Below are 21,967 nucleotides of genomic sequence, written 5' to 3'. Positions count from 1 at the left end.
AATAACAGTGGTAGAAAGATAAAAGCTTCTTTCTCTCTCTCTGTCTCTCTCTCATAAATATAAGCAGTCCTAGATTAAGACGGTGATTCCATAACCATCAGGGAACTCCGACTCCTGGCATGTTGTTCTGCCAAATGTTACCTACTTTCCAGCCTGACTTATGAGATGGCTGCTCCACATTGAGCCATGACATCCACATGCCAGGCAGGAAGACCAGCAAAAGAGGAAGAGAGGACACATTTTCTCTCTTAAAACAAAACAAAACAAAAAACAAAAAAAAAAACTTCCTAGGGATGCCTGGGAGGCGGCTCAGTGGTTCAGCATCTGCCTTCAGCTCAGGGCATCCCGGGATCGAGTCCCACATCAAGCTCCCCAGAGGGAGCCTGCTTCTCCCTCTGCCTGTGTCTCTGCCTCCCTCTCTGTGTCTCTCATAAATAAGTTAAATCTTTAAAAACAAACAAACAAAACCTTCCCAGAAGATATATGCAAACTACTTCTCCTTACATCCTATTGGCCAAAGTTTAGTCACATGGCCACGCTAAGCTGCAAGAGAAGCTGGGAAATGAGGTTTTTTTTTACTGGATGGATAATGTCCAGCTAACATTCAGGGTTTTATTACTGTGCAAAATGGAAAGAATAGGTAACTGAGGACAATCAGCAGTATCTGCCATTGTTCTATTCCTTTAGCTACTCAAAGTTCTGGGCATGTTTTCCTTCCCAGAGATAAACATATCCTCTCTGTCCCAAGAGGGCCAACTTAAAGTCCCATGCAGTTAACCCCTATCCTATTTAAAGTCCAGGACCTTTCCCAGGAACAAGTATAGCTCTCCTGATCAGGTTATCTCCCTGCTTAACATATCAGTCTACAATGGTGAGACAGAAACAAGATAATCACTTTTTTTTTTTTTTTAATTTCCAAGTCAAAATAAGACGGGATCAGAAACATAGCATAAAATGTGTCCACAGAAATTACAGAAATAGCAATGCAGGTTTATCCTGCTTCATTTTAATAATCTATCCCTGAAAATCTGACGGTCAGCAAGAAAATGCTAAATGGGGGCCTATTTTTTAACTGGGAAAAAATAAAATATGTTACACATCAATCCCAAAATTCCTAATATGTATTTAAAATAAAGTAAAATGCCAAATATAAATAATAAACTATGTTAGTATGTGCAATCCTTAAAAAATAGCATTTTGATCACCAGTTCATACAGTTGCTAACTCTCAGTTGCTTTTGAATGTAATAGCACATGTAGTTTGCGTGCATAATGATAAAAATTATGTTGACCATGTAGCACAACAAATATATACCAATAGCTAAGCAAATTTTTAAATTACAATTAAAAGGCAATTTCTTTTAATTAACTTTAAGTGGAGATGAAGCTTGAAGATACTTGAGAAGGAAAGAACATAGTTATTACTGTCACAGGTGCCAAAGATGACTGCTGAAGAGTAGTTGGATGATGGAAGGCAATTGTGCAACTGTCAGATTCAAAGGAATGGAAAGGGTATTCTCTGTCTTTGCTGGTGCTACCGTGGAGACTCCAGAACAGGAAGGCATTGATAAATTCTCAAGGAGGTCATCTGCGCTTCAGGATGGAATTTTTTTTTTTAAGCAAAATAGAGAAGTTCTCAGTAAACCAGTAGTTCACATTTGTAAATCTCTTCATATGGTATTATAAGACGTGTTTTTAAAAAAAGGTTTCTCTTCATGCCACCATTAAGTTTAAGGGTAATGTTACATGTAGCATCTACATGAGCCATTTATTCTTTTTCAGGTTGCCTAGGAGCAGTGGTTGGCTGGATACTTTCACTGTTGCTTCTTTTCCATTAAAAAAAAAAAAAAAAAAAGGCTTTAGGGTTCATCAACAAGGTGAAGCAAAGCATTCCTTCAAAGGAGAAGCACAGTGAATGAAAGAAACTAATTTGGAAATTTGTGGCTAAATCCAAAAGCTTTGAAGGCATGCCAGGCTGAAAAGTGTTGCTTTCATAAGACTCTGCCTTTGAAGATGTCCATGAAAAATAGTGGAAGAGCTCTTATGATTTCAGGCAGAGGACTTAGCAACAGTAGTTGGTCAGCTTTACATGCAGTCATTGTAGAAGTGAGTATCAAGCATAAATACAATGACAAAGCATGGCTCAAGCAGGTGCTGCTTCTCTCAACATAATTTTCTAAAAATCTGGAAGATTCTTTTATTTTTAAGATTTTATTTATTCATTCATGAGAGACACAGAGATATAGGCAGAGGGAGAAGCAGACTCCCTGTGGGGAGCCTGATGCGGGACTCAATCCTAGGACCCTGAACCAAAGGCAGATACTTGAACACTGAGCCAGTCAGGCATTCCTGGAAGATTCCTTTTTTTTTTTTTTTTTTATGATAGTCACACACACACACAGAGAGAGAGAGAGAGAGAGAGAGAGGGAGAGACACAGGCAGAGGGAGAAGCAGGCTCCATGCACCGGGAGCCCGACGTGGGATTCGATCCCGGGTCTCCAGGATCGGGCCCTGGGCCAAAGGCAGGTGCTAAACCGCTGCACCAACCAGGGATCCCCTGGAAGATTTTTATATATCAAATTATAACCACTCCATTGAAAAAGCCACACCCACAAGTCTCTTTGAGATAGGCGCTTTCCATCTTGAGTGGAGAGGCAGAAAGCTGTTTAAAAATGTCTTTAGGGATCCCTGGGTGGCGCAGCCGTTTGGCGCCTGCCTTTGGCCCAGGGCGCAATCCTGGAGACCCAGGATCGAATCCCACGTCAGGCTCCCGGTGCATGGAGCCTGCATCTCCCTCTGCCTGTGTCTCTGCCTCTCTCTCTCTCTCTCTCTCTGACTATCATAAATAAATAAATAAATAAATAAATAAATAAATAAATAAATAAATAAATAAAAATAATAATAATAATAAAAATGTCTTTAAAGTATTGGAAGCCCTTTTATCAAGCTAAGAGAGTCTAGGGAGAACAATCAAATACTTCTGCAGTCTTAAAAAAAAAAAAAAAGAGTCTGACAGTTGCACCCTGGGTTTAACCTTTGCCTTAAAGCAATTCCTTACTTTCAGAATCGTTTACCATCTGGAGAGGCTCAGAATGAAAAATAGCTTTACTTTTGAACCCAAAGATCCTAGATTCTTTGTATTTCCTCAAAATTATGCTTAAAAACTGAATAGTTCTTCTTTCTTTCATCTTTCTCTCTGCCTTACCACACATAGTTTTTTTAAAAACTCAATTAGGACTTTCAACATTCTGCCTGGAAATGTAAAGCAAAAGTACCAATTTGTTAGACATATTTTCTATTTCCTACAATTTGGCAGGTGACAGTGTTGCTAAACTTTCCCCTACTACATAACAGGGATTGCTTTTTCTCCAGCCTCTTATAAGAAGATCTGCTCTGTCCTTCAATCCTTCCAGAATTCCACAAAATGCTCTCAAATAACCTTACAAAAGATTCAGGCGCATGGTCTATAAGATTCCCAGTGTCTTTATTAATCTGATGATGTCACCAGAACTTGTATACTATGGCTAAGGACACCATCGTCCCCTGCTTCAAAATCCTACCACTCCTACTACAGAATGTGAAAGTAAAAGACTTATCATTGTTCTTTCATAGGAAAAACACACAATCTACATATGATAGGAGTAGATGCGTAAAAGCACTGCCTGAGAGGTCAGCCACATCCATCTAAAAAGTTAGACTGAATGCAATAGCATGCCTAAAAAAGAAAAGTTAAAGGGTTGGAAGCAAAAAAGAGAGAGCCATTGAGGCAATTCAGGCATATGCCTAAGGGAATAGAAACTGTAAGTTAAGGGACCTCTAGTCTTTTGGGCCCACTGACAAAACTATCTTTACTGTGAAATGGATTCATAAGTGCCTTCAGAAGGATGTCATGAACCTTTGATTCTGCTAACTGATGCCTTTTCTTGAGAACATGTGGACCCAGCAAACTTGTTATGCTTTGACTTCCCACGCAGGTCTGCCTTTTTTCTTTTTAAGATTTCATTTATTTATTCATAAGAGACAGAAAGAGAGGCAGAGAAGGAGACAGAAGGAGAAGCTGACTCTTTATGGGAGCCCGATGTGAGACTCCATCCCAGGACCCCAGGATCACACCCTGAGCTGAAGGCAGATGCTCAACCACTGAACCACCCAGGTATCCCCCATTTAGGTCTGTCTTAAGTGGGAGAAAGGGCTTGATCATGGTGATACAGATATGCTACTGTGTATAAGAGGGGTTTTTTTCTCCCCGTAATTTAATAATTTGACATTTTGATTTATACATTCATTTATAACCTTATTTTGCACCACTTAGCCTATGAAAGACAGATCCTCCCCTGGTGTGCTGATAAAACAGGTTTCTGACCTTGGCAGTTTGTGGGTAATAAATCCTGTATTAACCAAGAAAGATAAAGCTGTTCTGAGATAACAAATATACCCCTAAATCTCAGGGGATTAAAATAAGAAAGGTTTGTTTCATGCTCACACAAAGTCCAGAGCAGGTTGGCCAGCAATTCAGGGCAACTTTCCTCCAAATATTGATTCAACATTGAAAGTTCCTTCATCTTTATTGGGCCTTCAATGGTTGCTTTTTTTTCTCTTGTTTGATTTTTTTGTGTGTGCATAATCTTTAATTGTGATACACAGTAATGTACAAAAAATTTAATTGATTCATTTTTACATTTGCCCTCATCCTGAGAATAATTATCCAGAAGAACAGCGTTTCCATCCCACCAGAAGGTTTTCTGTGCCCACTCCCAGTTAATACACCTATGAACAGAGGTAACCACTTTTCTGGCTCTTATCACTATAGCTTTATTTTGCCTTTTCCTCATATTTACATTAATAGAGGCAAACATTATAGTTTTGGGGTCTGGGTTTCCTTCACTCAAGAGATTGTGCATGTTGGTGCATGTATTTGTAGTTCATTCATTTTTTATTGCTGTGTAATATTCTATTATATGAATACAGCATAATATTTCCATTCCAGGACATTTGGATTATGTCCAATGACCCAATGTCTAGTGACTTATGTCCAGGACTCAAAATGGTTTACATTACTTCTGCTCATATTCATTTCCAGAACCTATTTACATGTTCCCAACCTAACTTAAAGGGAGGATGGGAAACTGAGTCTTCTCGTGGGACCAGAAAAAGAAGATGAAATGAGATTTGCTAAATATCTACTACTGTCTCTGCCACAAACACCAACTCCAGTGTCAGCCTACCTGTGAGACAACCAGCTAATCTTAACTGATTCTCCTTCGTCCTTGTGGACTGTATGACCCTTCTTTTTCAAATATTCATCTGTGCAACTATATATATTCACATATGTGCAACTATACACCTTGTTTTAAATATACAAATGCATGCTGATCATCATCACTTACTGCACTGGACTGAATATTATGACCCTCTAAAATTTGTATGTTGAAATTCTAACTCCCCAAATGATGATTTTTGGAGGTGAGGCCTCTTGGGAAATGAGTAGATCCTGAGGTGGAACCCTCGAAAAAGGGATTAATGCCTTATAAAAGAGACCAGACCCCAAGGAGCTCTCTTGCCCCCACTGCCTGGTGAGAATGTTGCCAGAAGGCACCAAATACGAACTAAGAAGTGGGGCCTTGGGGAGCCTGAGTGGCTCGTGGTTTAGCGCAGCCTTCAGCCCAGGGCCTGATCCTGGAGACCCGGGATCGAGTCCCACATCAGGCATGAAGCCTGCTTCTCCCCCTCTGCCTCTGTGTGTGTGTGTGTGTGTGTGTGTGTGTGTGTGTGTCTGCCTCTCTCTCTCTCTCTCTCTCTCATGAATAAATAAATAACATCTTAAAAAAAAAAAGAAGAAGAAGAAGAAGTGGGGCCTTCATCTTGGACTTCCTAGCCTCCAGAACTCCAGAAATAAATATTTATTGTTTAAACCATCTATTTAGTCTATGGTATTTCCATGATAGAAGCCCAAAAGGACTCATTAACATTTTTACCAAAATTCCTTCTCATTGTAAGCTCCTTAAGGCAAGATCTACTTTGGAGTCTTCTTTATTTACTATTTTCTGCACCACATAGCACAGCACCTTGAACACAGAACACATTTAATAAAATATTGAATGAATAAATAGGGACGCTGGGATGGTTCACTGGTTAAGCATCTACCTTCAGCTCAGGTCGTGATCCTGGAGTCCTGGGATCGAGTCCCACATCGGGTTCCCTGCATGGAGCCTGCTTCTCCCTCTGCCTATGCCTCTGCCTCTCTCTCTCTCTCAGTCTGTGTGTCTTTCATGAATAAATAAGTAAAATCTTTAAAAAATATATTGAATGAATAAATAAATGAATACCTTGGTGGGGGAGAAGTTTAAAAGCACTATGTCTTATTCTCAAAGGAAAATCGAGACAAAAATACTGAGTACTTATAATTTCTTATTTAGTTCCTTATTTGTTTTGGGTTTACTTTCTTAGCTCCCTATTAAACTTACAGCTCCTTGGAGGTAGAATCCATTCCCTATTATTTGTCACGTTTATATCTCTTCTGCATCTGACATACTAGTGTGAAAATGTAACATTTTGAGGGACATTTTGACTCCCACGTAGAAATTTTGGTTTATCACCTCAGTCTACCATTTCTAGAAATGGCCTTTTATACTTTTTTTAAGTATGAGGACAATATTAGCCCAACCTCAAGCTTCTGTCCCCTCAGACTATCAGCACACAAAACTATCTGATCTGTAAGCTTCAGAATTCTGCAATACTTACAAGTTATTATAGTTCTGCAATGTAATTTACTTGGGCCTCAGTCTACCATTTCTAGAAATGGCCTTTTATACTTTTTTTAAGTATGAGGACAATATTAGCCCAACCTCAAGCTTCTGTCCCCTCAGACTATCAGCACACAAAACTATCTGATCTGTAAGCTTCAGAATTCTGCAATACTTACAAGTTATTATAGTTCTGCAATGTAATTTACTTGGGCCTAGACACTTGAATTCATGGAAAATAGCTATATTTTCATTGTCTTTTCACCCCTTGGGCTTCAATTATCCCTAATTTTATTCTTTCTAACACATGATAATTACTTTTGATAGAAAATACAAAAGCAAAAGAAGAATTAACTACTTTGTACTCTGCCTATCATCCATCTAGATTACACTATCTGCCCCAAGGAGTAGCATAGCGTCTACTCCTTGCCCTTTCTGAGGCCAAACTTGGCCATTACATCCTATTTGTTGACCATAATGAGATTCAAACAATTGTTCATTCTGGGATTGAGCTACATCTGGAAAGTTCTTGTTGCTACTCATGTGTGTCCTTCTTTGAAGATGTTCATCTTTTTCTAACGTCTCACAAGTCCTTTGAAAACCTATGCAGGACATGGAGTAGCAGGATTTTATTTTTCTTCATGAAGGTCCTAGTGCTTTTCTTTTAAACCATATTTTGTGAAACTCTAACACTGGGAAACACCTGCAAATGCTTCGAAGGCAGGGACTGTCTCTCGTATTTGTGTGTCAGATACACTCATAGCAGGCTGTCGATGTAATCTTTTAAAATAAATGCTATTGTTTGCCTCTCTGTGATTGATACCACCCCCCTTTGCAAAATGAAGATAAATTTTTTTAAGTAATTTAGAAAATGAATTTATATCAAATGCTTTAAGTTCTTCAAAGCTACCATTTCCTCCAAATTAGCCGTGTCTTTAGTGCCTAACCTAGTATCTAGTGCATAGGCACACTCAAGTATCTGCTGAATTAGTAAAATACAATTTAAATATACCTTCATAGGGGTGCCTGGATGGCTCAGTCTGTCATGCCTCCAAATCTTGATCTCAGCTCAATCCTGAGGTCTTAATCTCAGGGTGGTGAGTTTAAGCTCTGTGTTGGGCCCCATGCTGGCCATGGAGCTTTCCTAAAAATAAATGAAATGAAATGAAATGAAATGAAATGAAATGAAATGAAATGAAATGAAATGAAATGAAATGAAATGAAATTGGAGCACATGGGTGGCTCAGTGGGTTAAGCAGCAGGCTCTTGATTTTGGCTCAGGTCATGATCTCACGGTCCTGGGATGGGACTCCACACTCAGTGGGCACTCTGCTTCAGAACTTCAGGATTCTCTCTCCCTCTACCCCTCCCCCACTAAAATAAATAAATACATCTTAAAAAAATAAGTAAAATAAAATGACATATGCCTTTATTACTAAACTTCTATAGTTAGCATTCAAAGTTATAGTCTAATTTGAAGATTCAAATAATGGGTCATTTGTATTTTTTTCTTTCTATACTTTCAATACCTATTTTCCCAAAATCTTAAGTACATGTCTAAACCTGCCCAGCAATTACATTCTTACATATTACAAATATTACAAATTCTAAGATAATGCAGAAACTTTTTATCCAGGATCTTATCACTTTGACTGTATAAGTCAGTGTTCTACAATGGTTAGAATCAAGTCTGAAGGGGCACCTGGGTGGCTCAGTTAGTTAAGTATCTGTCTTCAGCTCAGGTCATGATCCCAGAGTCCTGGGGATCAAATCCCAGGGCTGGCTCCCTAACTTGGCAGGGATTCTGCTTCTCCCTCTGCCCCTCCCCCACTCATTCTCTTTCAAATAAATAAATAAAATCTTAAAATAAGGAACATTAAAAAAATTTAAAAACACAAAAAATTTTTAAAAATAATTAAGTCCAAAGGCAGTTTTCCTCATTAAGATTATCTTGTGAAATATGAAGCTATCTGCAAGAATTTATTTGCTGGTCTGCTCTTAGTAGAATAAGACCTAATTAAATAGTTGAAGAGTTACTAAATCTCTTTGGATCCGTTTGTGATCAATTTTGGAAAAGTTTATTTTTTTCACATAGTCTAAAGCACAAAGTCATCTGTCATATTCTCTCAAAATAATGTCTATTTTATGTCTCTTTTCTAAAAAATTCACAACCAAATTCTCTCCATTTTGTGTCTATATTCATGTTTGAAGATTTCTTTCCTTAAGATATTGCATCTCAGATACTTGTAGTTCTTACTATAAATTAGTATTATTTTTAGAAGTCATTTTGGTAGGACCTATGAACATTTTGAACACACATACCCTTTGACCCAGCAATCCTAATTCTAGGCCTTTCTTTTACAGAAATAACAACAACAAAAAAAAATTCTCCGTCATTATTTATAAGAACACAAATATTAAAAATAATCTAATTGTCCATGCTAGAGACATGTCAAATAAATGAATTATGGTACATCCATATTGTAGAATGTTGAGAGTAAAACGGATAAGGTTGATCTCTGCATGTATTGACACTGAAGGATATTCACGACATTCCAATGAATGAGGAAAAATCCACAAACTCTTTCATATAGAGTGAGGTCATTGTTTAAAGAATAAAAATATTTTGTATATATGTATTTCTGTACATGTTTACATAGGCATTAAAAAAGGTGTATGAAAATACACAACAAGTAAAGGCATTGGGACAGAGTTCTTTCACTTTTCATTTTACATATACTATGTTATTTAGTTTTTTCCCAGTTAGCACACAATATGCTTGCATTCTAATACTTCCTTCTGGATTTTTTTGTTTTTTGCTAGAGTTTGTTTTAGGTAATGAGTACTAATTATTTTAAATCTTTTTAAGTCCAAAAAACAGCATTATTTTACCCTCTGTCCACCTCAACCTACTGATAATTTGGTTATGAATAAAATTATAAATTTAAAGTAAATTTCTCCTCAGTATTCTAAGAATACTTCTCCATTGTTTTCTTGCATAATACTGTTAATTTCACATTCAGTGTTATTTGATTATTTTTTTTAGTAGGTTGCCTTTCTACTCTGGTAGTTTTTAGGGTTTTCTCTTTATCACTGATGTTTTACTGTATGTTTCATTTTTTATGTCATTCTGCTAGCACTTAGTGAACGATTTTATTTTATTTTATTTTTTAAATTTTTATTTATTTATGATAGTCACAGAGAGAGAGAGAGAGGCAGAGACACAGGCAGAGGGAGAAGCAGGCTCCATGCACCGGGAGCCCGACGTGGGACTCGATCCTGGGTCCCCAGGATCGCGCCCTGGGCCAAAGGCAGGCGCTAAACCGCTGTGCCACCCAGGGATCCCTTAGTGAACGATTTTAAAGTATCATGTCCTTTTTCAGTTCTAAAAAAGTATCACATTTCCTCTGTTCTGAGGAAATCTCCTGGAAATTCTGTTAAAGCAGAGTTTTTTTAACTTCGGGTCTGTTGATAGAATTCAGGGAAGTCCATGAACTTGGATACAAAGACAGTTTTTTATTTCCACAAACCTCTCACTGAAATGCAATACCTTCCATCATTTGAATGAAGGCAACAAACCACAATACTTGTGATGTTATCACCAATAGAAATCACAGATATTTTCGTATCATATTATAATTGTAGCAGGTATGTCAAAAATCATAGTAAACTGTCAAATATTGTTATTTAAGATCAAGATTCACACAATTTTAATATTTTGATATTGTATTTCAATATAATTGATGTCTTCATAATCTTACATATTTTATTTTATACAATTGAAGGTAATATTCTGGGAAGGCGCTATAGTCTGAATTCTTATGTCTCCCCAAATTCATTTATTAAAACTATAATACCCAGTGTGATGGTATTAGCAGATGGGGTCTTTGGGAAGAGTTTAAGTCATGGGAGTAGAGCCCTCATGAATGGCACTAGTGCCCTTATAAAAGAGATCCCAGAGAGCTCTCTTACCCCTTCCACCAGATGAGGACTCAGCAGGAAAGTACCAGCTAGAAATTAGGAGAGGACCCTCACTAGGACCTGTGGACACCTGGACCTTGGATTTCCAAACCCCCAGGGCTGTAAAAAATAAATTTCTGTTATAAGGTCCCCAGTCTGTGGTATTTTGTTATAGCAGCCCAATCATACTTAAGACACAAGGGATCCATAGTATTCAAGAAGCTGCTAAAGATATCCATGGCACAAAACATTTTTAAAACAACTGCATTATATCGATGATAAGATCTCTACAACTCCGATGCCTTTTAGCTTCTCTTCTAGTTTCAGCCTCTCTATATCTTCATTGCTTTGGTTAGATCAAAGAGAACTGGAAGGTCTCCAGTCAGGGCAGCACATGACCAAGAGCTGTAGCTTTGAGATGGCAAGAGTCTCAGCTCTTGGTCTAGCTCCTCATTTGATCACAGCTTCTGACCATAAAAAGTTCTTTCCTTGTTTTTGAATATTTACTAACCTATTTTTTATGAGTCCTACAATTTTGATGAGGGAGGGAGAAATGATCCATATGTAGTCCATCTGCCACCTTAAAGCTGGGATACACGTATTCATTTGCATTTAGAAAAAGAAGGAGAGGCAATGCTACATTCTTTCCCCTTCTGCTAAGTTGCTTTTGTTTTTTTTACAATATATAATATCATTAGAATGAGCTCTTACAGGGTTATTTTACAAGTGAGAAAACTGAGGGTGGTACAGGAAAATCATTGATTCAAAGTCATGTAACCAGTTAATAATAGGGCTGAGACTAGAACTCAGGTCTCCTGGCTTCTTCTCTAGAATTTGCTCTTTTGAGTTACCTTAGGACTTACCTCTTTCCTTTCCAGAAGCTCATGGTGCTGATGTTATAAACCACACTAAAAAAAAAAAAAAAAACTCATGTGTTATTTGTTACTGTGCGTGTAGTTCTATCTGCCTAAGATACTTTCAGTCATTTGGTCAACAAGTATCTTAGAACATTTGATGTGTGCCCAGTGCTGAGTTGGGTGCCAGGCATATAACAATGGACAAGACCTAGTCCTTACCCATGCGGTATTTATAGTCCATCTACTAAGAAGAAGATCTGTAATATCAATCAACTATTGAAGTACCCCTGCCTTCTTTTGGTGACCCTTTACTCACCTTTCGAGATCAAACGCACTTTGGGAAGTTTTCTAGACAGAGTTAGTTGCTCTTGTCAATGCTTCAACAACATATAATTCACACCACTGTTATTAACTGAGAACAGGCTTTTTATTTTAATATTAATATTTTTAAAATAATTGATATTTTACATTTTATTTATTTAAAATAATAACTAAAATTTTATTTAATATTTCAATTTTAATTTAATATTGATTTTTATTTAATATTTTTATTTATTATTAATTTTTAAATTTTAATATTAATATTTTATTTCCTGCCAACCCACTCACCTCTCTCCCTTTACCAGGTGGTAATGAACTTGAGGGCAGCTTTGCTCATTCATCCTGTTAGGAACTTCAGGACCTACCACAGTACTTGGAACACAGTAGGCAATAAATATTTGCATGAATATGAAGTCAAAGAAAAAGAATGGAAAATTCTCTATGACTCCTTTTCTGGCTAATATATATATGTATGATACTGCGTTTTGAAAATTAAAAATGGCATTCCTCATTGATGATTTTTAAGTTATAATTGGCAAAATCCATTTTTATTGTTTGGGCCAGTGGCCAATATAAATAGAAATAGATGTGAGCATTTGCCAGCTGTTGTTAATTATAGAATCCTAAAGTCTATTCAGAAACGTATGGAGAGACTTCACCTTTTGCTTCAATTTATCTGAGTTGACAATCTCCACAACCTAAACCCACTAAAATCCACACCTCCAAATTCATTTAATGCTGCATGATCTATGACTACAGAAATTGAATCCCTAAAGAATCTCAATTTCACAATTTGGCTAACAGCAATTCTTTTACCTCTATAAAATTCATTTTGAATGACTGTTGACAAGCCAAGTATCAAAGGTTCAAGGAAAAGAAATAAAAATCCGTTCCATATTTATGTGGCAGGAGAAGGGCTGTGTCCCCTGGATGGAGGAAGCAGTTTCTCTTCTACCCTCGCTTCAGAGCATGGACTCCCAAGTAAGTGAGACCCTTGGAAAAAGCAGAGACCTCTGGAGGTTGATGACCACATAGCACTTGTAACTAGAGCCCTGGCAAAAATGAACCTGAGATTTTTGAAGGCTGAGGTGGGCAGAGTGGCTGAACATTTGTAATTTCAGCTCTTCCAGTAGTTTTTCAAGAAGTAGAAAATTTCATCCATCTTTGGAAGATTCATCCTTGGTTTGGGGGAAATTATCCAAATGGACAGGGTTAGATATACTAATATTGAACCAGATCTTTTCCTGGAAAGGAACCTTGAGAGTTGTGACCAGAGATCTAAACTTTTCTGCATAGGGGATCCCTGGGTGGCTCAGCGGTTTGGCGCCTGCCTTTGGCCCAGAGCGCGATCCTGGAGTCCCCCCGCATGGAGCCTGCTTCTCCCACTGCCTGTGTCTCTGCCTCTCTCTCTCTCTCTCTCTCTCTCTATGTCTATCATGAATTAAAAATCTTTTAAAAATAAACTTTTCTGCATAATAATATTAAAATTTAAAAAAAATAAACTCTTCTGCATAATAATATTAAAAGTTGCCTTTAGGGACGCCTGGATGGTTCAGTTGGTTAAGCATCAGCCTTTGGCTCAGGTCATGATCCTGGGTTCCTGGGATCAAGCCTCACTTTGGGCTCCCTGCTCTGCGGTGTGTCTGCTTCTCCCTCTCCCCCTACCTTTTCCCCAGCTTGTTTGCTCACTCACTCTCTCAAATAAATAAATAAAATCTTAAAAATAAATGAATAAAATTTTACTTTATTAAGGGCAGAGCTGCATCTCTGAAGTTTAGGATGCCTTTGGAGAAATACTTCCTTTCAGGTATGAATGTAAACATCCCCGGTCTATATGGTGTTGTTTATTTTAGTTGAGGTGCTTGTAGGTCCCATTAAAAACTTTTCACAGGAGATTGGGAGTAAAGACTTTAGGGACTACTGAGAAATACAGTTCTGTTTTTTTTACCTCATGTGGATAAAACATCATAAAAAGAAATGAGCCGGTGCCTGGGTAGCGTACTTGGTTAAGCAACAGACTCTTGGTTTCAGGTCAGGTTATGATCTCAGGGTTGGGCTCCATGCTCAGCATGGAGTCTTCTTGAGATTCTCTCTCTCTCCCTCTCCTTCTGCCCCTCTCTTCACTCACTCTCTCTCTCTCTAACATAAATAAAATCTTAAAAAAGAAAAAGAAAGAAGGAAAGAAAGAAAGAAAAAAAGGAAGAAGAAAGAAAAGAAAGAAAGAAAGAAGGAAGGAAAGAAAGAAAGAAAGAAAGAAAGAAAGAAAGAAAGAAAGAAAGAAAGAAAGAAAGAGGGAGAGAGAGAGAGGGAGGGAGGGAGAAAGGGAGGGAGGAAGAAAGGGAGGAAGAGAGAGAGAGAATGAATTGGGATAGGGTGAGGCTTAACACCAAAACACTGGTTTGTTGTTATTTCATATGTGGTAATTCAAACACAGACTCGGGAAATGTAGTCTACTGGATATTTTGCTTTTATGTGATGATCTCACAGAGGACATAGGAATGGACCTGATTCCATGTGTGGGACTGGGGTTTCCTCAGAGGCTGTGGATGGGGAGGTGGCCTGAGCCCACAGAGACCACAAGGAGAAATGTGTTCTCCTCCTGGTCTTCTGGAGATTGGGGCCTGGACTTGTAGGAAGCCAACTCACTGCAGGTCACCCCAAAGGGAAAAATACACAGACCCTACCACCAGATAGCCTAAGCCTGGGAACTAGGCTTGTTTGTTGACCAGAGCATTCAGAAGTCATAGCCATCTCTAAGTGTGACAGTTTCATAGTTCTTTCCTCTTATCCTTAATGACTCTGTCAAATTTTGTTAAATGTTAGTCTAGTCCCTGCCATGATGTGGGGTCTGTGTCCACTTTTGGGAACATGTAGTGAAGGGAAGAAAAGCCTTCTTCTGAGGCCACCATAACAGTGCTGGAGTTGTAGGAGGTAAGAGGTGAGAGGGAATGGGGGAGGATCTGTGATGAGCAATCTAGAACCAAGGAGATAGCTGGGATTGTATGGATTTGTGGAATGTGTGAGCAGCTGGGGAGGGCAAAGACTTACTTGTACAGAGGAGCCTCATAAAAGATGAAGCTTCCTGTCATTAGATAAGATGAAAGTTTGAGCCATGGTAATTTTGGACATTACGAGGTAGACCTGACCTCATTGTTAATCATAGTCTGGTGAGGTCTGGGAGACTGGGTATGTATGTCTAGAAGGCACTACAAAATGGTGTCTTTGTATCTTAGTAACCTGTTTACTTTTTTTAAAGATTTTATTATTTATTAATGAGAGACAGAGATAGAGAGAGAGGCAGAGATGCAGGCAGAGGGAGAAGCAGGCTCCATGCAGGGAGCCCGACGTGGGACTCGATCCCGGGACTCCAGGATCAGGCCCTGGGAGGAAGGCGTCACTAAACCACTGAGCCACCCAGGCTGCCCTCTTAGTAACCTGTTTAACATAAGTTTGCAGGATACAAAAGCAGGCCTAACATGGGTTCCCAACCAAATCTGTGGAAATCATACTGATCACATTCTGTTTTATCCACTCGTTAATTATCATGTACTGGACACCAGCATGTGCCAAGTGGTATGATAGAAATCAAAGCAGATCCACTGAAATGCAGCTGGTATCAACTGCTCCTCCACATTCCAGGTAGAATTATGATCACACATTCAACTCTTCCAATTAAAGAGAAAATGACTCCAGAGCCGCCTGGGTGGCTCAGCAGTTGAGCGTCTGCCTTCGGCTCAAGGCATGATCCCAGGGTCCTGGGATCGAGTCCCACATCGGGCTTCCCGCAGGGAGCCTGCTTCTCCCTCTGCCTATGTCTCTGCCTCTCTCTGTGGTTGTCATGAATAAATAAATAAAATCTTAAAAAAAAAAAAATGACTCGAGCCCCATCATGCTAGATTAGCGTGGAATCTTAGGGTCCCTTTTGCCTCTTCTAGATCTTCTAAGAACCCTGGAAGGTACACACTGACCATTTAGGAGGTTCATTTGACTTCCCCTTCAGGCTAACATGCTCTGATTTCCAAACATCCACACTATTCCTTGAGCCCTCAAAATGTTGCTGTGGAAAGTCAATCCCCTGACTAGAGGCCTGGCTCTTCCCTAGCTCCGCTGTCAGCTTCTGCCTGGCCAATTCACGGCACAGGCCAGACAGGTAATTCTGTGAACACCCCATTCTCTCAATGCCATGATCAACACAGAATGGCCCTTGCTAGATCTCCTGATCTGCAGCATTTAGTGCTCAGTGCTTTCCATCCCATACAACCATTCTCCTCCATCTCCTCCATCAGTCCTGAGATCACTCAGATCAGCTTCAGGTGTCAGCCCTGCATTCACAGCAAGATCACTGCCATGCCAGGCCCTGGGGGCCCATCAGGGGCGGGCTCACTTTCCTTTCCAACCATAAATATACAGAAGTGCTATTTGCATCCTCTGCTAGACAACAGATCCTTTCATGCCCTTGCTAAAGTGATTACCTAGGACTCCCCTGCAAGCCACCACTCCCCTGCAGTTTCCTTTTGACCCCTAGACACCAAAGGTCCTTCCTTGGCAATAGGATTTAGAAAGCTTGCTCTGGCCACCTCCTCTTCCTCAATGCACAAATATCATTCACAACTTTGATACTAAACTGGCACACCTTGCATGCCTTGGACAAAAGGTTCAGTGGTGAATTTTAATATTTCCCAAACTTCTCTGAACCTAAGAGCTACCTGTTATAAATAAAACCATCCAGGCTTTCCTTCTGGAGATTCTGATCCAGTGGGCTTCAGGTTGGCCCTGGGAATCTATATTTTTCTGAACATTCTCATGAGGAGGGAAAGCCTACAAAGACTACAAATAATTTCTTTTTTTCTGAAACACTTAAGAGTTAGTTGTTAACATGGTGCCCTAGCATTCTCAAATACCTTAGTATTTCCTACAAACAAGGACATTCTCTTATGTAACCAAAGGAAATGCATCAAAACAAGGAAAGTTAATGTCAATGTGTCACTACCTTCTACTGCTCAGACCCCATTCAAGTTTTGTGAATTGTTCCCCCAAAATCCTTTAGAGTAAAAGAGGAGGATAGAATCATGTGTTGTGTAAATGTCATGTCTCTTCAGCCCCCTTACTCTGAAAACCATTCCTCAGTCTTTCCTTTATTTTTCTGACCTTGACATTTAAAAGTCACAGGCCATTTATTTTGTAGGATGACCCTCAATTTGGTCGTCTGAAGTTTTCTCATGATTCGACCCTGGTTATGGGCCTCTGAAAGGAATATCAAAGAAGCGATGCCATGTTCCTCTTGTCACATCCCATCAGGTGACCCATGATTTTGATCCGTTCCGTAACTCTGGTTATGAGTATTTTGATCTCTTGATTAAAATGGTGTCTGCCAGTCTTGTCTACTATGAAGTCATTCTCTTTCCTCTCTGTAATTAATAAGTTATTATGGGAGAGAAGTTTATGATTATGTAAACATCCAGTTCCTTATTAAACTTTCATTTTTTCATTTCTTTATGTCAATATATATTGATAGATTCCTATTTGATCTGATGGGTTATAACACAGTACTATCATTACTTACGTTGCTGTTCAAATTATCCTACGTATGGTCAGTGGAAGCTCCTTCAAAATGGATCCTATGTTCTTTAGACATGTCCCCATATTCTTCGAGCACTCCTTTGCGGGTTTGGGGGGCATAAGATGTCCAGATTCATTTTTTACTTTCACTGCTGCAGCATGGGAATTAGCCAATCCTGTAAAGAACCGTGGTTCCTTATGGAAATCAAGATGCTCAATATGCTCCTTGCTATTGAGGTGAAGCTACTCCCAAGCCCTTCAAGTGAACAGAGCTGGAGCACCTGGGTAGTTCAGTCAGATGGGTGTCTTCCTTTGGCTCAGGTCATGATCTCAGAGTCCTGGGATTGAACCCCACATCAGGTTCTCTGCTCAGTGGGGAGCCTGCTTCTCCCTCTCCCTCTGGGTGCTCTCTCTCTCCATAATAAATAAATAAAAATATTTTTTAAAGAGGTGAACAGAGGGATGCCTGGGTGGCTTAGTGGTTGAGCATCTGTCTTTGGCTCAGGTTGTGATCCTGGGGTCCTGGGATCGAGTCCCTCATCAGGCTCCCTGCAGAGAGCCTGTTTCTCCCTCTGCCTCAGTCTCTGCCTCTCTCTTTGTCTCTCATGATTAAATAAATAAAAAATATTTTCTTAAAAAGTGAACAGAGCTAAGATGTGTGTGTGTAATATTAAGGTATACATATACACACAGAGCTATAAATGTACACGTATATACACACATAAATGTACATATACACACATATATATTCACACATATTTGCACATATACATTTATTTACATTTATATTTATTTCTGTATCTATTTCTATCTTGAAAATCATGAAAGCCTCGAATGACAACTTGACATCATTAGATTCATTCTAGTTTTCCCCTGTTCCATATTTATAACTGTCTGAAGGTAAGAGACTTTCCATCAATAAATTTACTTATTTTTCCTTACCCTGGTCCCCAATACCTATACAGTTCCCTCCTTATGCCTCTGGGGGCTCTGACACTTCATCCAAGCAGGAAGATACCCCGCTAAGACACTACCCTTCCTCTTGCTTGGACACCCCATGGGGATACCCTTCTGACTCTGTCAGGCTCCGATGCTCCTTCACAGGCCACCACAGCATCATCCTCAGTGTGAATGCCCTTCTCACTTAGCTAAGGCTCTGACATCCGTACCACATTGCCCTCCCACCCTGCATTCATCCAGCTTAGGTTTTATCATCCACCCTGGGTCTCCATCCCCTCATTGCCATGGGGATATCTACCTTCTTCAGGTTCAGTAAGCGGCATTGGATTAAATTGTTCAAGAAGGAAAACAATGGGAGGCGGAGGGGGAAGAGACGGAGAAAGAATCATCTGGGAGATGTGAATTGAGAGCTAGAGTGAAACATCAGTACATGTGTTTTTAAATGCTCCCTCAGGAGAGTCTGAGAATGGCCATATTTGGAATCCACTGGATTTACAACTTTTCCTCAGAGAGGCTGAGGAAACCAACCATTTTAACTAAATATTTACTAACTACTGTTCATTAGATTAACCCTTGAGAAACATATGTAGAAAATAAAATACTATTCCTGCTCCGAGGAGCTGACAGTACAGAAGAGGAGGCCATCCAGAAGAGAAAAACATGGAACTAGCAAACATGGAGGAATGTGTGGAAATAGGGATATGTGTAAATGATATGGGAGTAAAGTGGAAATTAGTAACTTTGGGGAGTTGAAGAAAACTGGGTTTTAAAAGATAAATAAAGTTTACCAGGAGAAGAGGAGAAGGGAATTTGTAGAAGGAACTGCTTATTTAAGGTAACAACAGGTCAAACCTGGGCTCATTATTAAACACAAGAACTTGCCACGAACATTATCATTTGGGTTGGGATGTGAGTTAGTTGTTCAGATCAGTCAAGGGTGTTACATGTTGGTCCATTAAAATAGTCAGTCAGTCTTTTGAGGGCAATATCAAGAAACATGGGCATAGTCAATTTGTTAGAAAAATCAATAATTCTGATAATGAAAAATTTAAATATTCTAGGGACTATACAGTGTAGACAATTAAAATCCACACCTGCATCTCCATCTCCTTGAGATATTCCATCTGCCAGACATAACTACCACAACAATTTAATATATTTTCCTAAAGATTTTTCCTATGCATTCACTGCCAATTATGTGTGGGTACATTTACATTTTCATCCAAAATAGAACTTAGGATATTTACCACTTAAACTTGCTATTTTTAGTTTAATATTTCTTGGGTAGCCTTCCATATTAGCACATAGAACTTTACTTAGTTCTTTAAAAAAATTTTTTTTACTTTATTGTAATCATTTTTCTTTATGTTTACTTACACACTACATGAATACAATGTCAATGTAAAAAAGTGATAGATGGGCATCAATAGTGTGCTGTTAGCCCCAGTTATCTACACTTCCTTTCTCAGAGGTAACCACTGTTGTCTGTTGGCATATGTCCTACTTGCTCTTTATTCATTTACACACACACACACGCACACTCACACATGTGTGTTGGGGGGGGTGGTTCTTTTTCATAAATGGGATACATTTCAGGAATTATCAAGTTTCAAAGGCTGAAAGAACACACAAGAAGGACTGCAACCTGTCCATCATTCCAGGCCTTTTTTCCCAAAGCCTTCCAATCTCACTTGTATTCTGGCCACTGCAAACAGAGCATAGGCAATGGGAGCAGAGCCACATTAAAGAAAGAGGTGCAACAACGAGATCCCTCTGGGGCAGCTGACCTCAGACACTCTTGTCTTGTGGCTTTAGCATTACAAAATCGAGCTGAGGGGAAACAGATGGAAGGGAAAGGAGAGTAAGGGAAATGTGATGGGCCGCCTGGGTCCCTACATGTCTGGGGCTTTTGGTTTAGATAGAGTTCTCACTAGGGCTCTAGACTGCTTTGCCTCTCATAGCCAAAGGGATGAAGTTTGAAGCATGTAAGATTTTGGAAAATGTGCAACGGAGCAAGGTCTAATCATCAGTGATTGGAAGAGAAATGTGCAATAAGAGCCAACTGGGGTTTAACTCAAAATGTTTTTGAAAGTTTGCTTCAGCGAGCTAGAATTGCAGTCTTTGGCCCCAAATTTCTCCACAAATATTCTATAGGCATTTTTTAAGCCCCAGAGTCCTTAACTAATGTTATTTAAGGCAATTTTATGTATCTAATTGTACAGATTGTTTGCTAACTTTTGAGCAAGAAATGTTCTCTAAATCCCCTGTGTCTACTGATATTTCAAGGTAAGAGAATGCTCTGGAATATTTCCCATTTTCCAAATGTAATATTTTCCAAAATAAATGTTGGAGTAACTGCGTGGTTGATACCATGTGAATATTTTAATTCACACAATAATATTCTGGAGTTTATGGAAGCTTGGCCTCTTTCCAGGAGGTTTGAAAGTCCGAAAGTTGGCTGTTTCTTCTCAGTGGGAGAAAAGGTGGAGGATGTGAATCAGGATCAGTAAATTGGAGAGGAGGTCACAGGCTGACTGGCGTTAAGTAGGGGAAAGTGCAGTGCAATCTTCCAAGGGAGGAAAGCCAGTCACACAAAGAGGAAGGACTGGTTACCATTAAAGGCTCCAAAATTAAGGCCTTGAAGGAGAATTGAATGGGAAAGTTAACAACCCGTTTCTCTTCCTCTTCTATAAGATGGAGCTGTTGTAATGAGATCCAGGTGCAGTCCTGGGATATGGGAGATCCCCATCCTTGTCTGTTTAGAAGCCCCCAGGAACTTACCATGTTTGTAGTTCGTATGCCTCCTCTTCCAAGTAGCCTGCCCTGATGGCCAGATTGCAGTCATCAGATGACATCACACTGTCAAGATGATCTGTTTCCTCATCCTTTTCCCCAAGGCCTGTGAGATTCTTGAGACTGGGATGTGAAAGGCATACAATAATTATGTGCTGAATGCTGACTGAATGAGCCTCTTAGGCTAGAAATAATCCCCCCCTCCTCTGGGCGCCCTTGGTGCTTTACACTTACCTCACTCACATAATTTTTTTCACATTCTACCTTGTACTCTCATTTCTGTACATTTTAGCTCCATTATCAGAGTCAGATTTTTTTTACAAGGAAAATGAGATAATGCATATAAAATATTTGTGCCACATCTGCTGAGTAAATGATAGCTATTACTATTTGTATAATGAGGTGGCTGGAGGAACAGAAAATAGATCTTATTTTTAAAAAACAAGCAAGCTTCGGAAAATTTCTTTGAGGGACGCCTGGGTGGCTTATCGGTTGAGCCCCTGCCTTTGGCTCAGGGCGTGATCCTGGGGTCCCAGGATCAAGTCCCACATCAGTCTCCCTGCATGGAGCCTGCCTCTCTCTCTGCTTATGTTGCTGCCTCTCTCTCTCTCTCTCTCTCGTTCTGTCTCTCATAAATAAATAAATAAAATCTTAAAAAAAAAAGAAAGAAAATCATTTTGAAACAGATCTTTGTTTTGCAAGAGTCACTTGAGTTGCCTTTTTCAATCACGCAACTACAAGAGACCTACTGCCTTGGAAGAAGGAATGATAGGAT

General features: G+C 39.3%; 1 protein-coding gene across 3 annotated transcripts in view; it reads right to left on the bottom strand.

The window, feature by feature from the left end:
- Positions 1–21,967, bottom strand: part of TMEM135 (transmembrane protein 135) — a 292,950-nt gene that overhangs the window by 236,280 nt on the left and 34,703 nt on the right. For 2 of the 3 annotated variants that reach the window (XM_077867364.1, XM_077867365.1), the window contains 3 exons: positions 21,181–21,315; positions 11,566–11,610; positions 7,755–7,886 (listed from right to left, as the gene is read on the bottom strand). In XM_077867364.1, the coding sequence (XP_077723490.1) occupies positions 7,755–7,760 (6 nt within the window). In that variant the 5' untranslated portion in view covers positions 7,761–7,886; positions 11,566–11,610; positions 21,181–21,315. Of the gene's footprint in view, positions 1–7,754; positions 7,887–11,565; positions 11,611–14,928; positions 14,955–21,180; positions 21,316–21,967 lie in introns of those variants that run through there. The other variant, XM_077867366.1, reaches the window with a different exon arrangement.

Source organism: Canis aureus, chromosome 23 (assembly GCF_053574225.1).
Source record: "Canis aureus isolate CA01 chromosome 23, VMU_Caureus_v.1.0, whole genome shotgun sequence".
Taxonomy (NCBI): Eukaryota; Metazoa; Chordata; class Mammalia; order Carnivora; family Canidae; genus Canis; species Canis aureus.
Note: the sequence above shows the minus strand (reverse complement) of the source record. Positions and strands in the feature narration are given on the sequence as shown.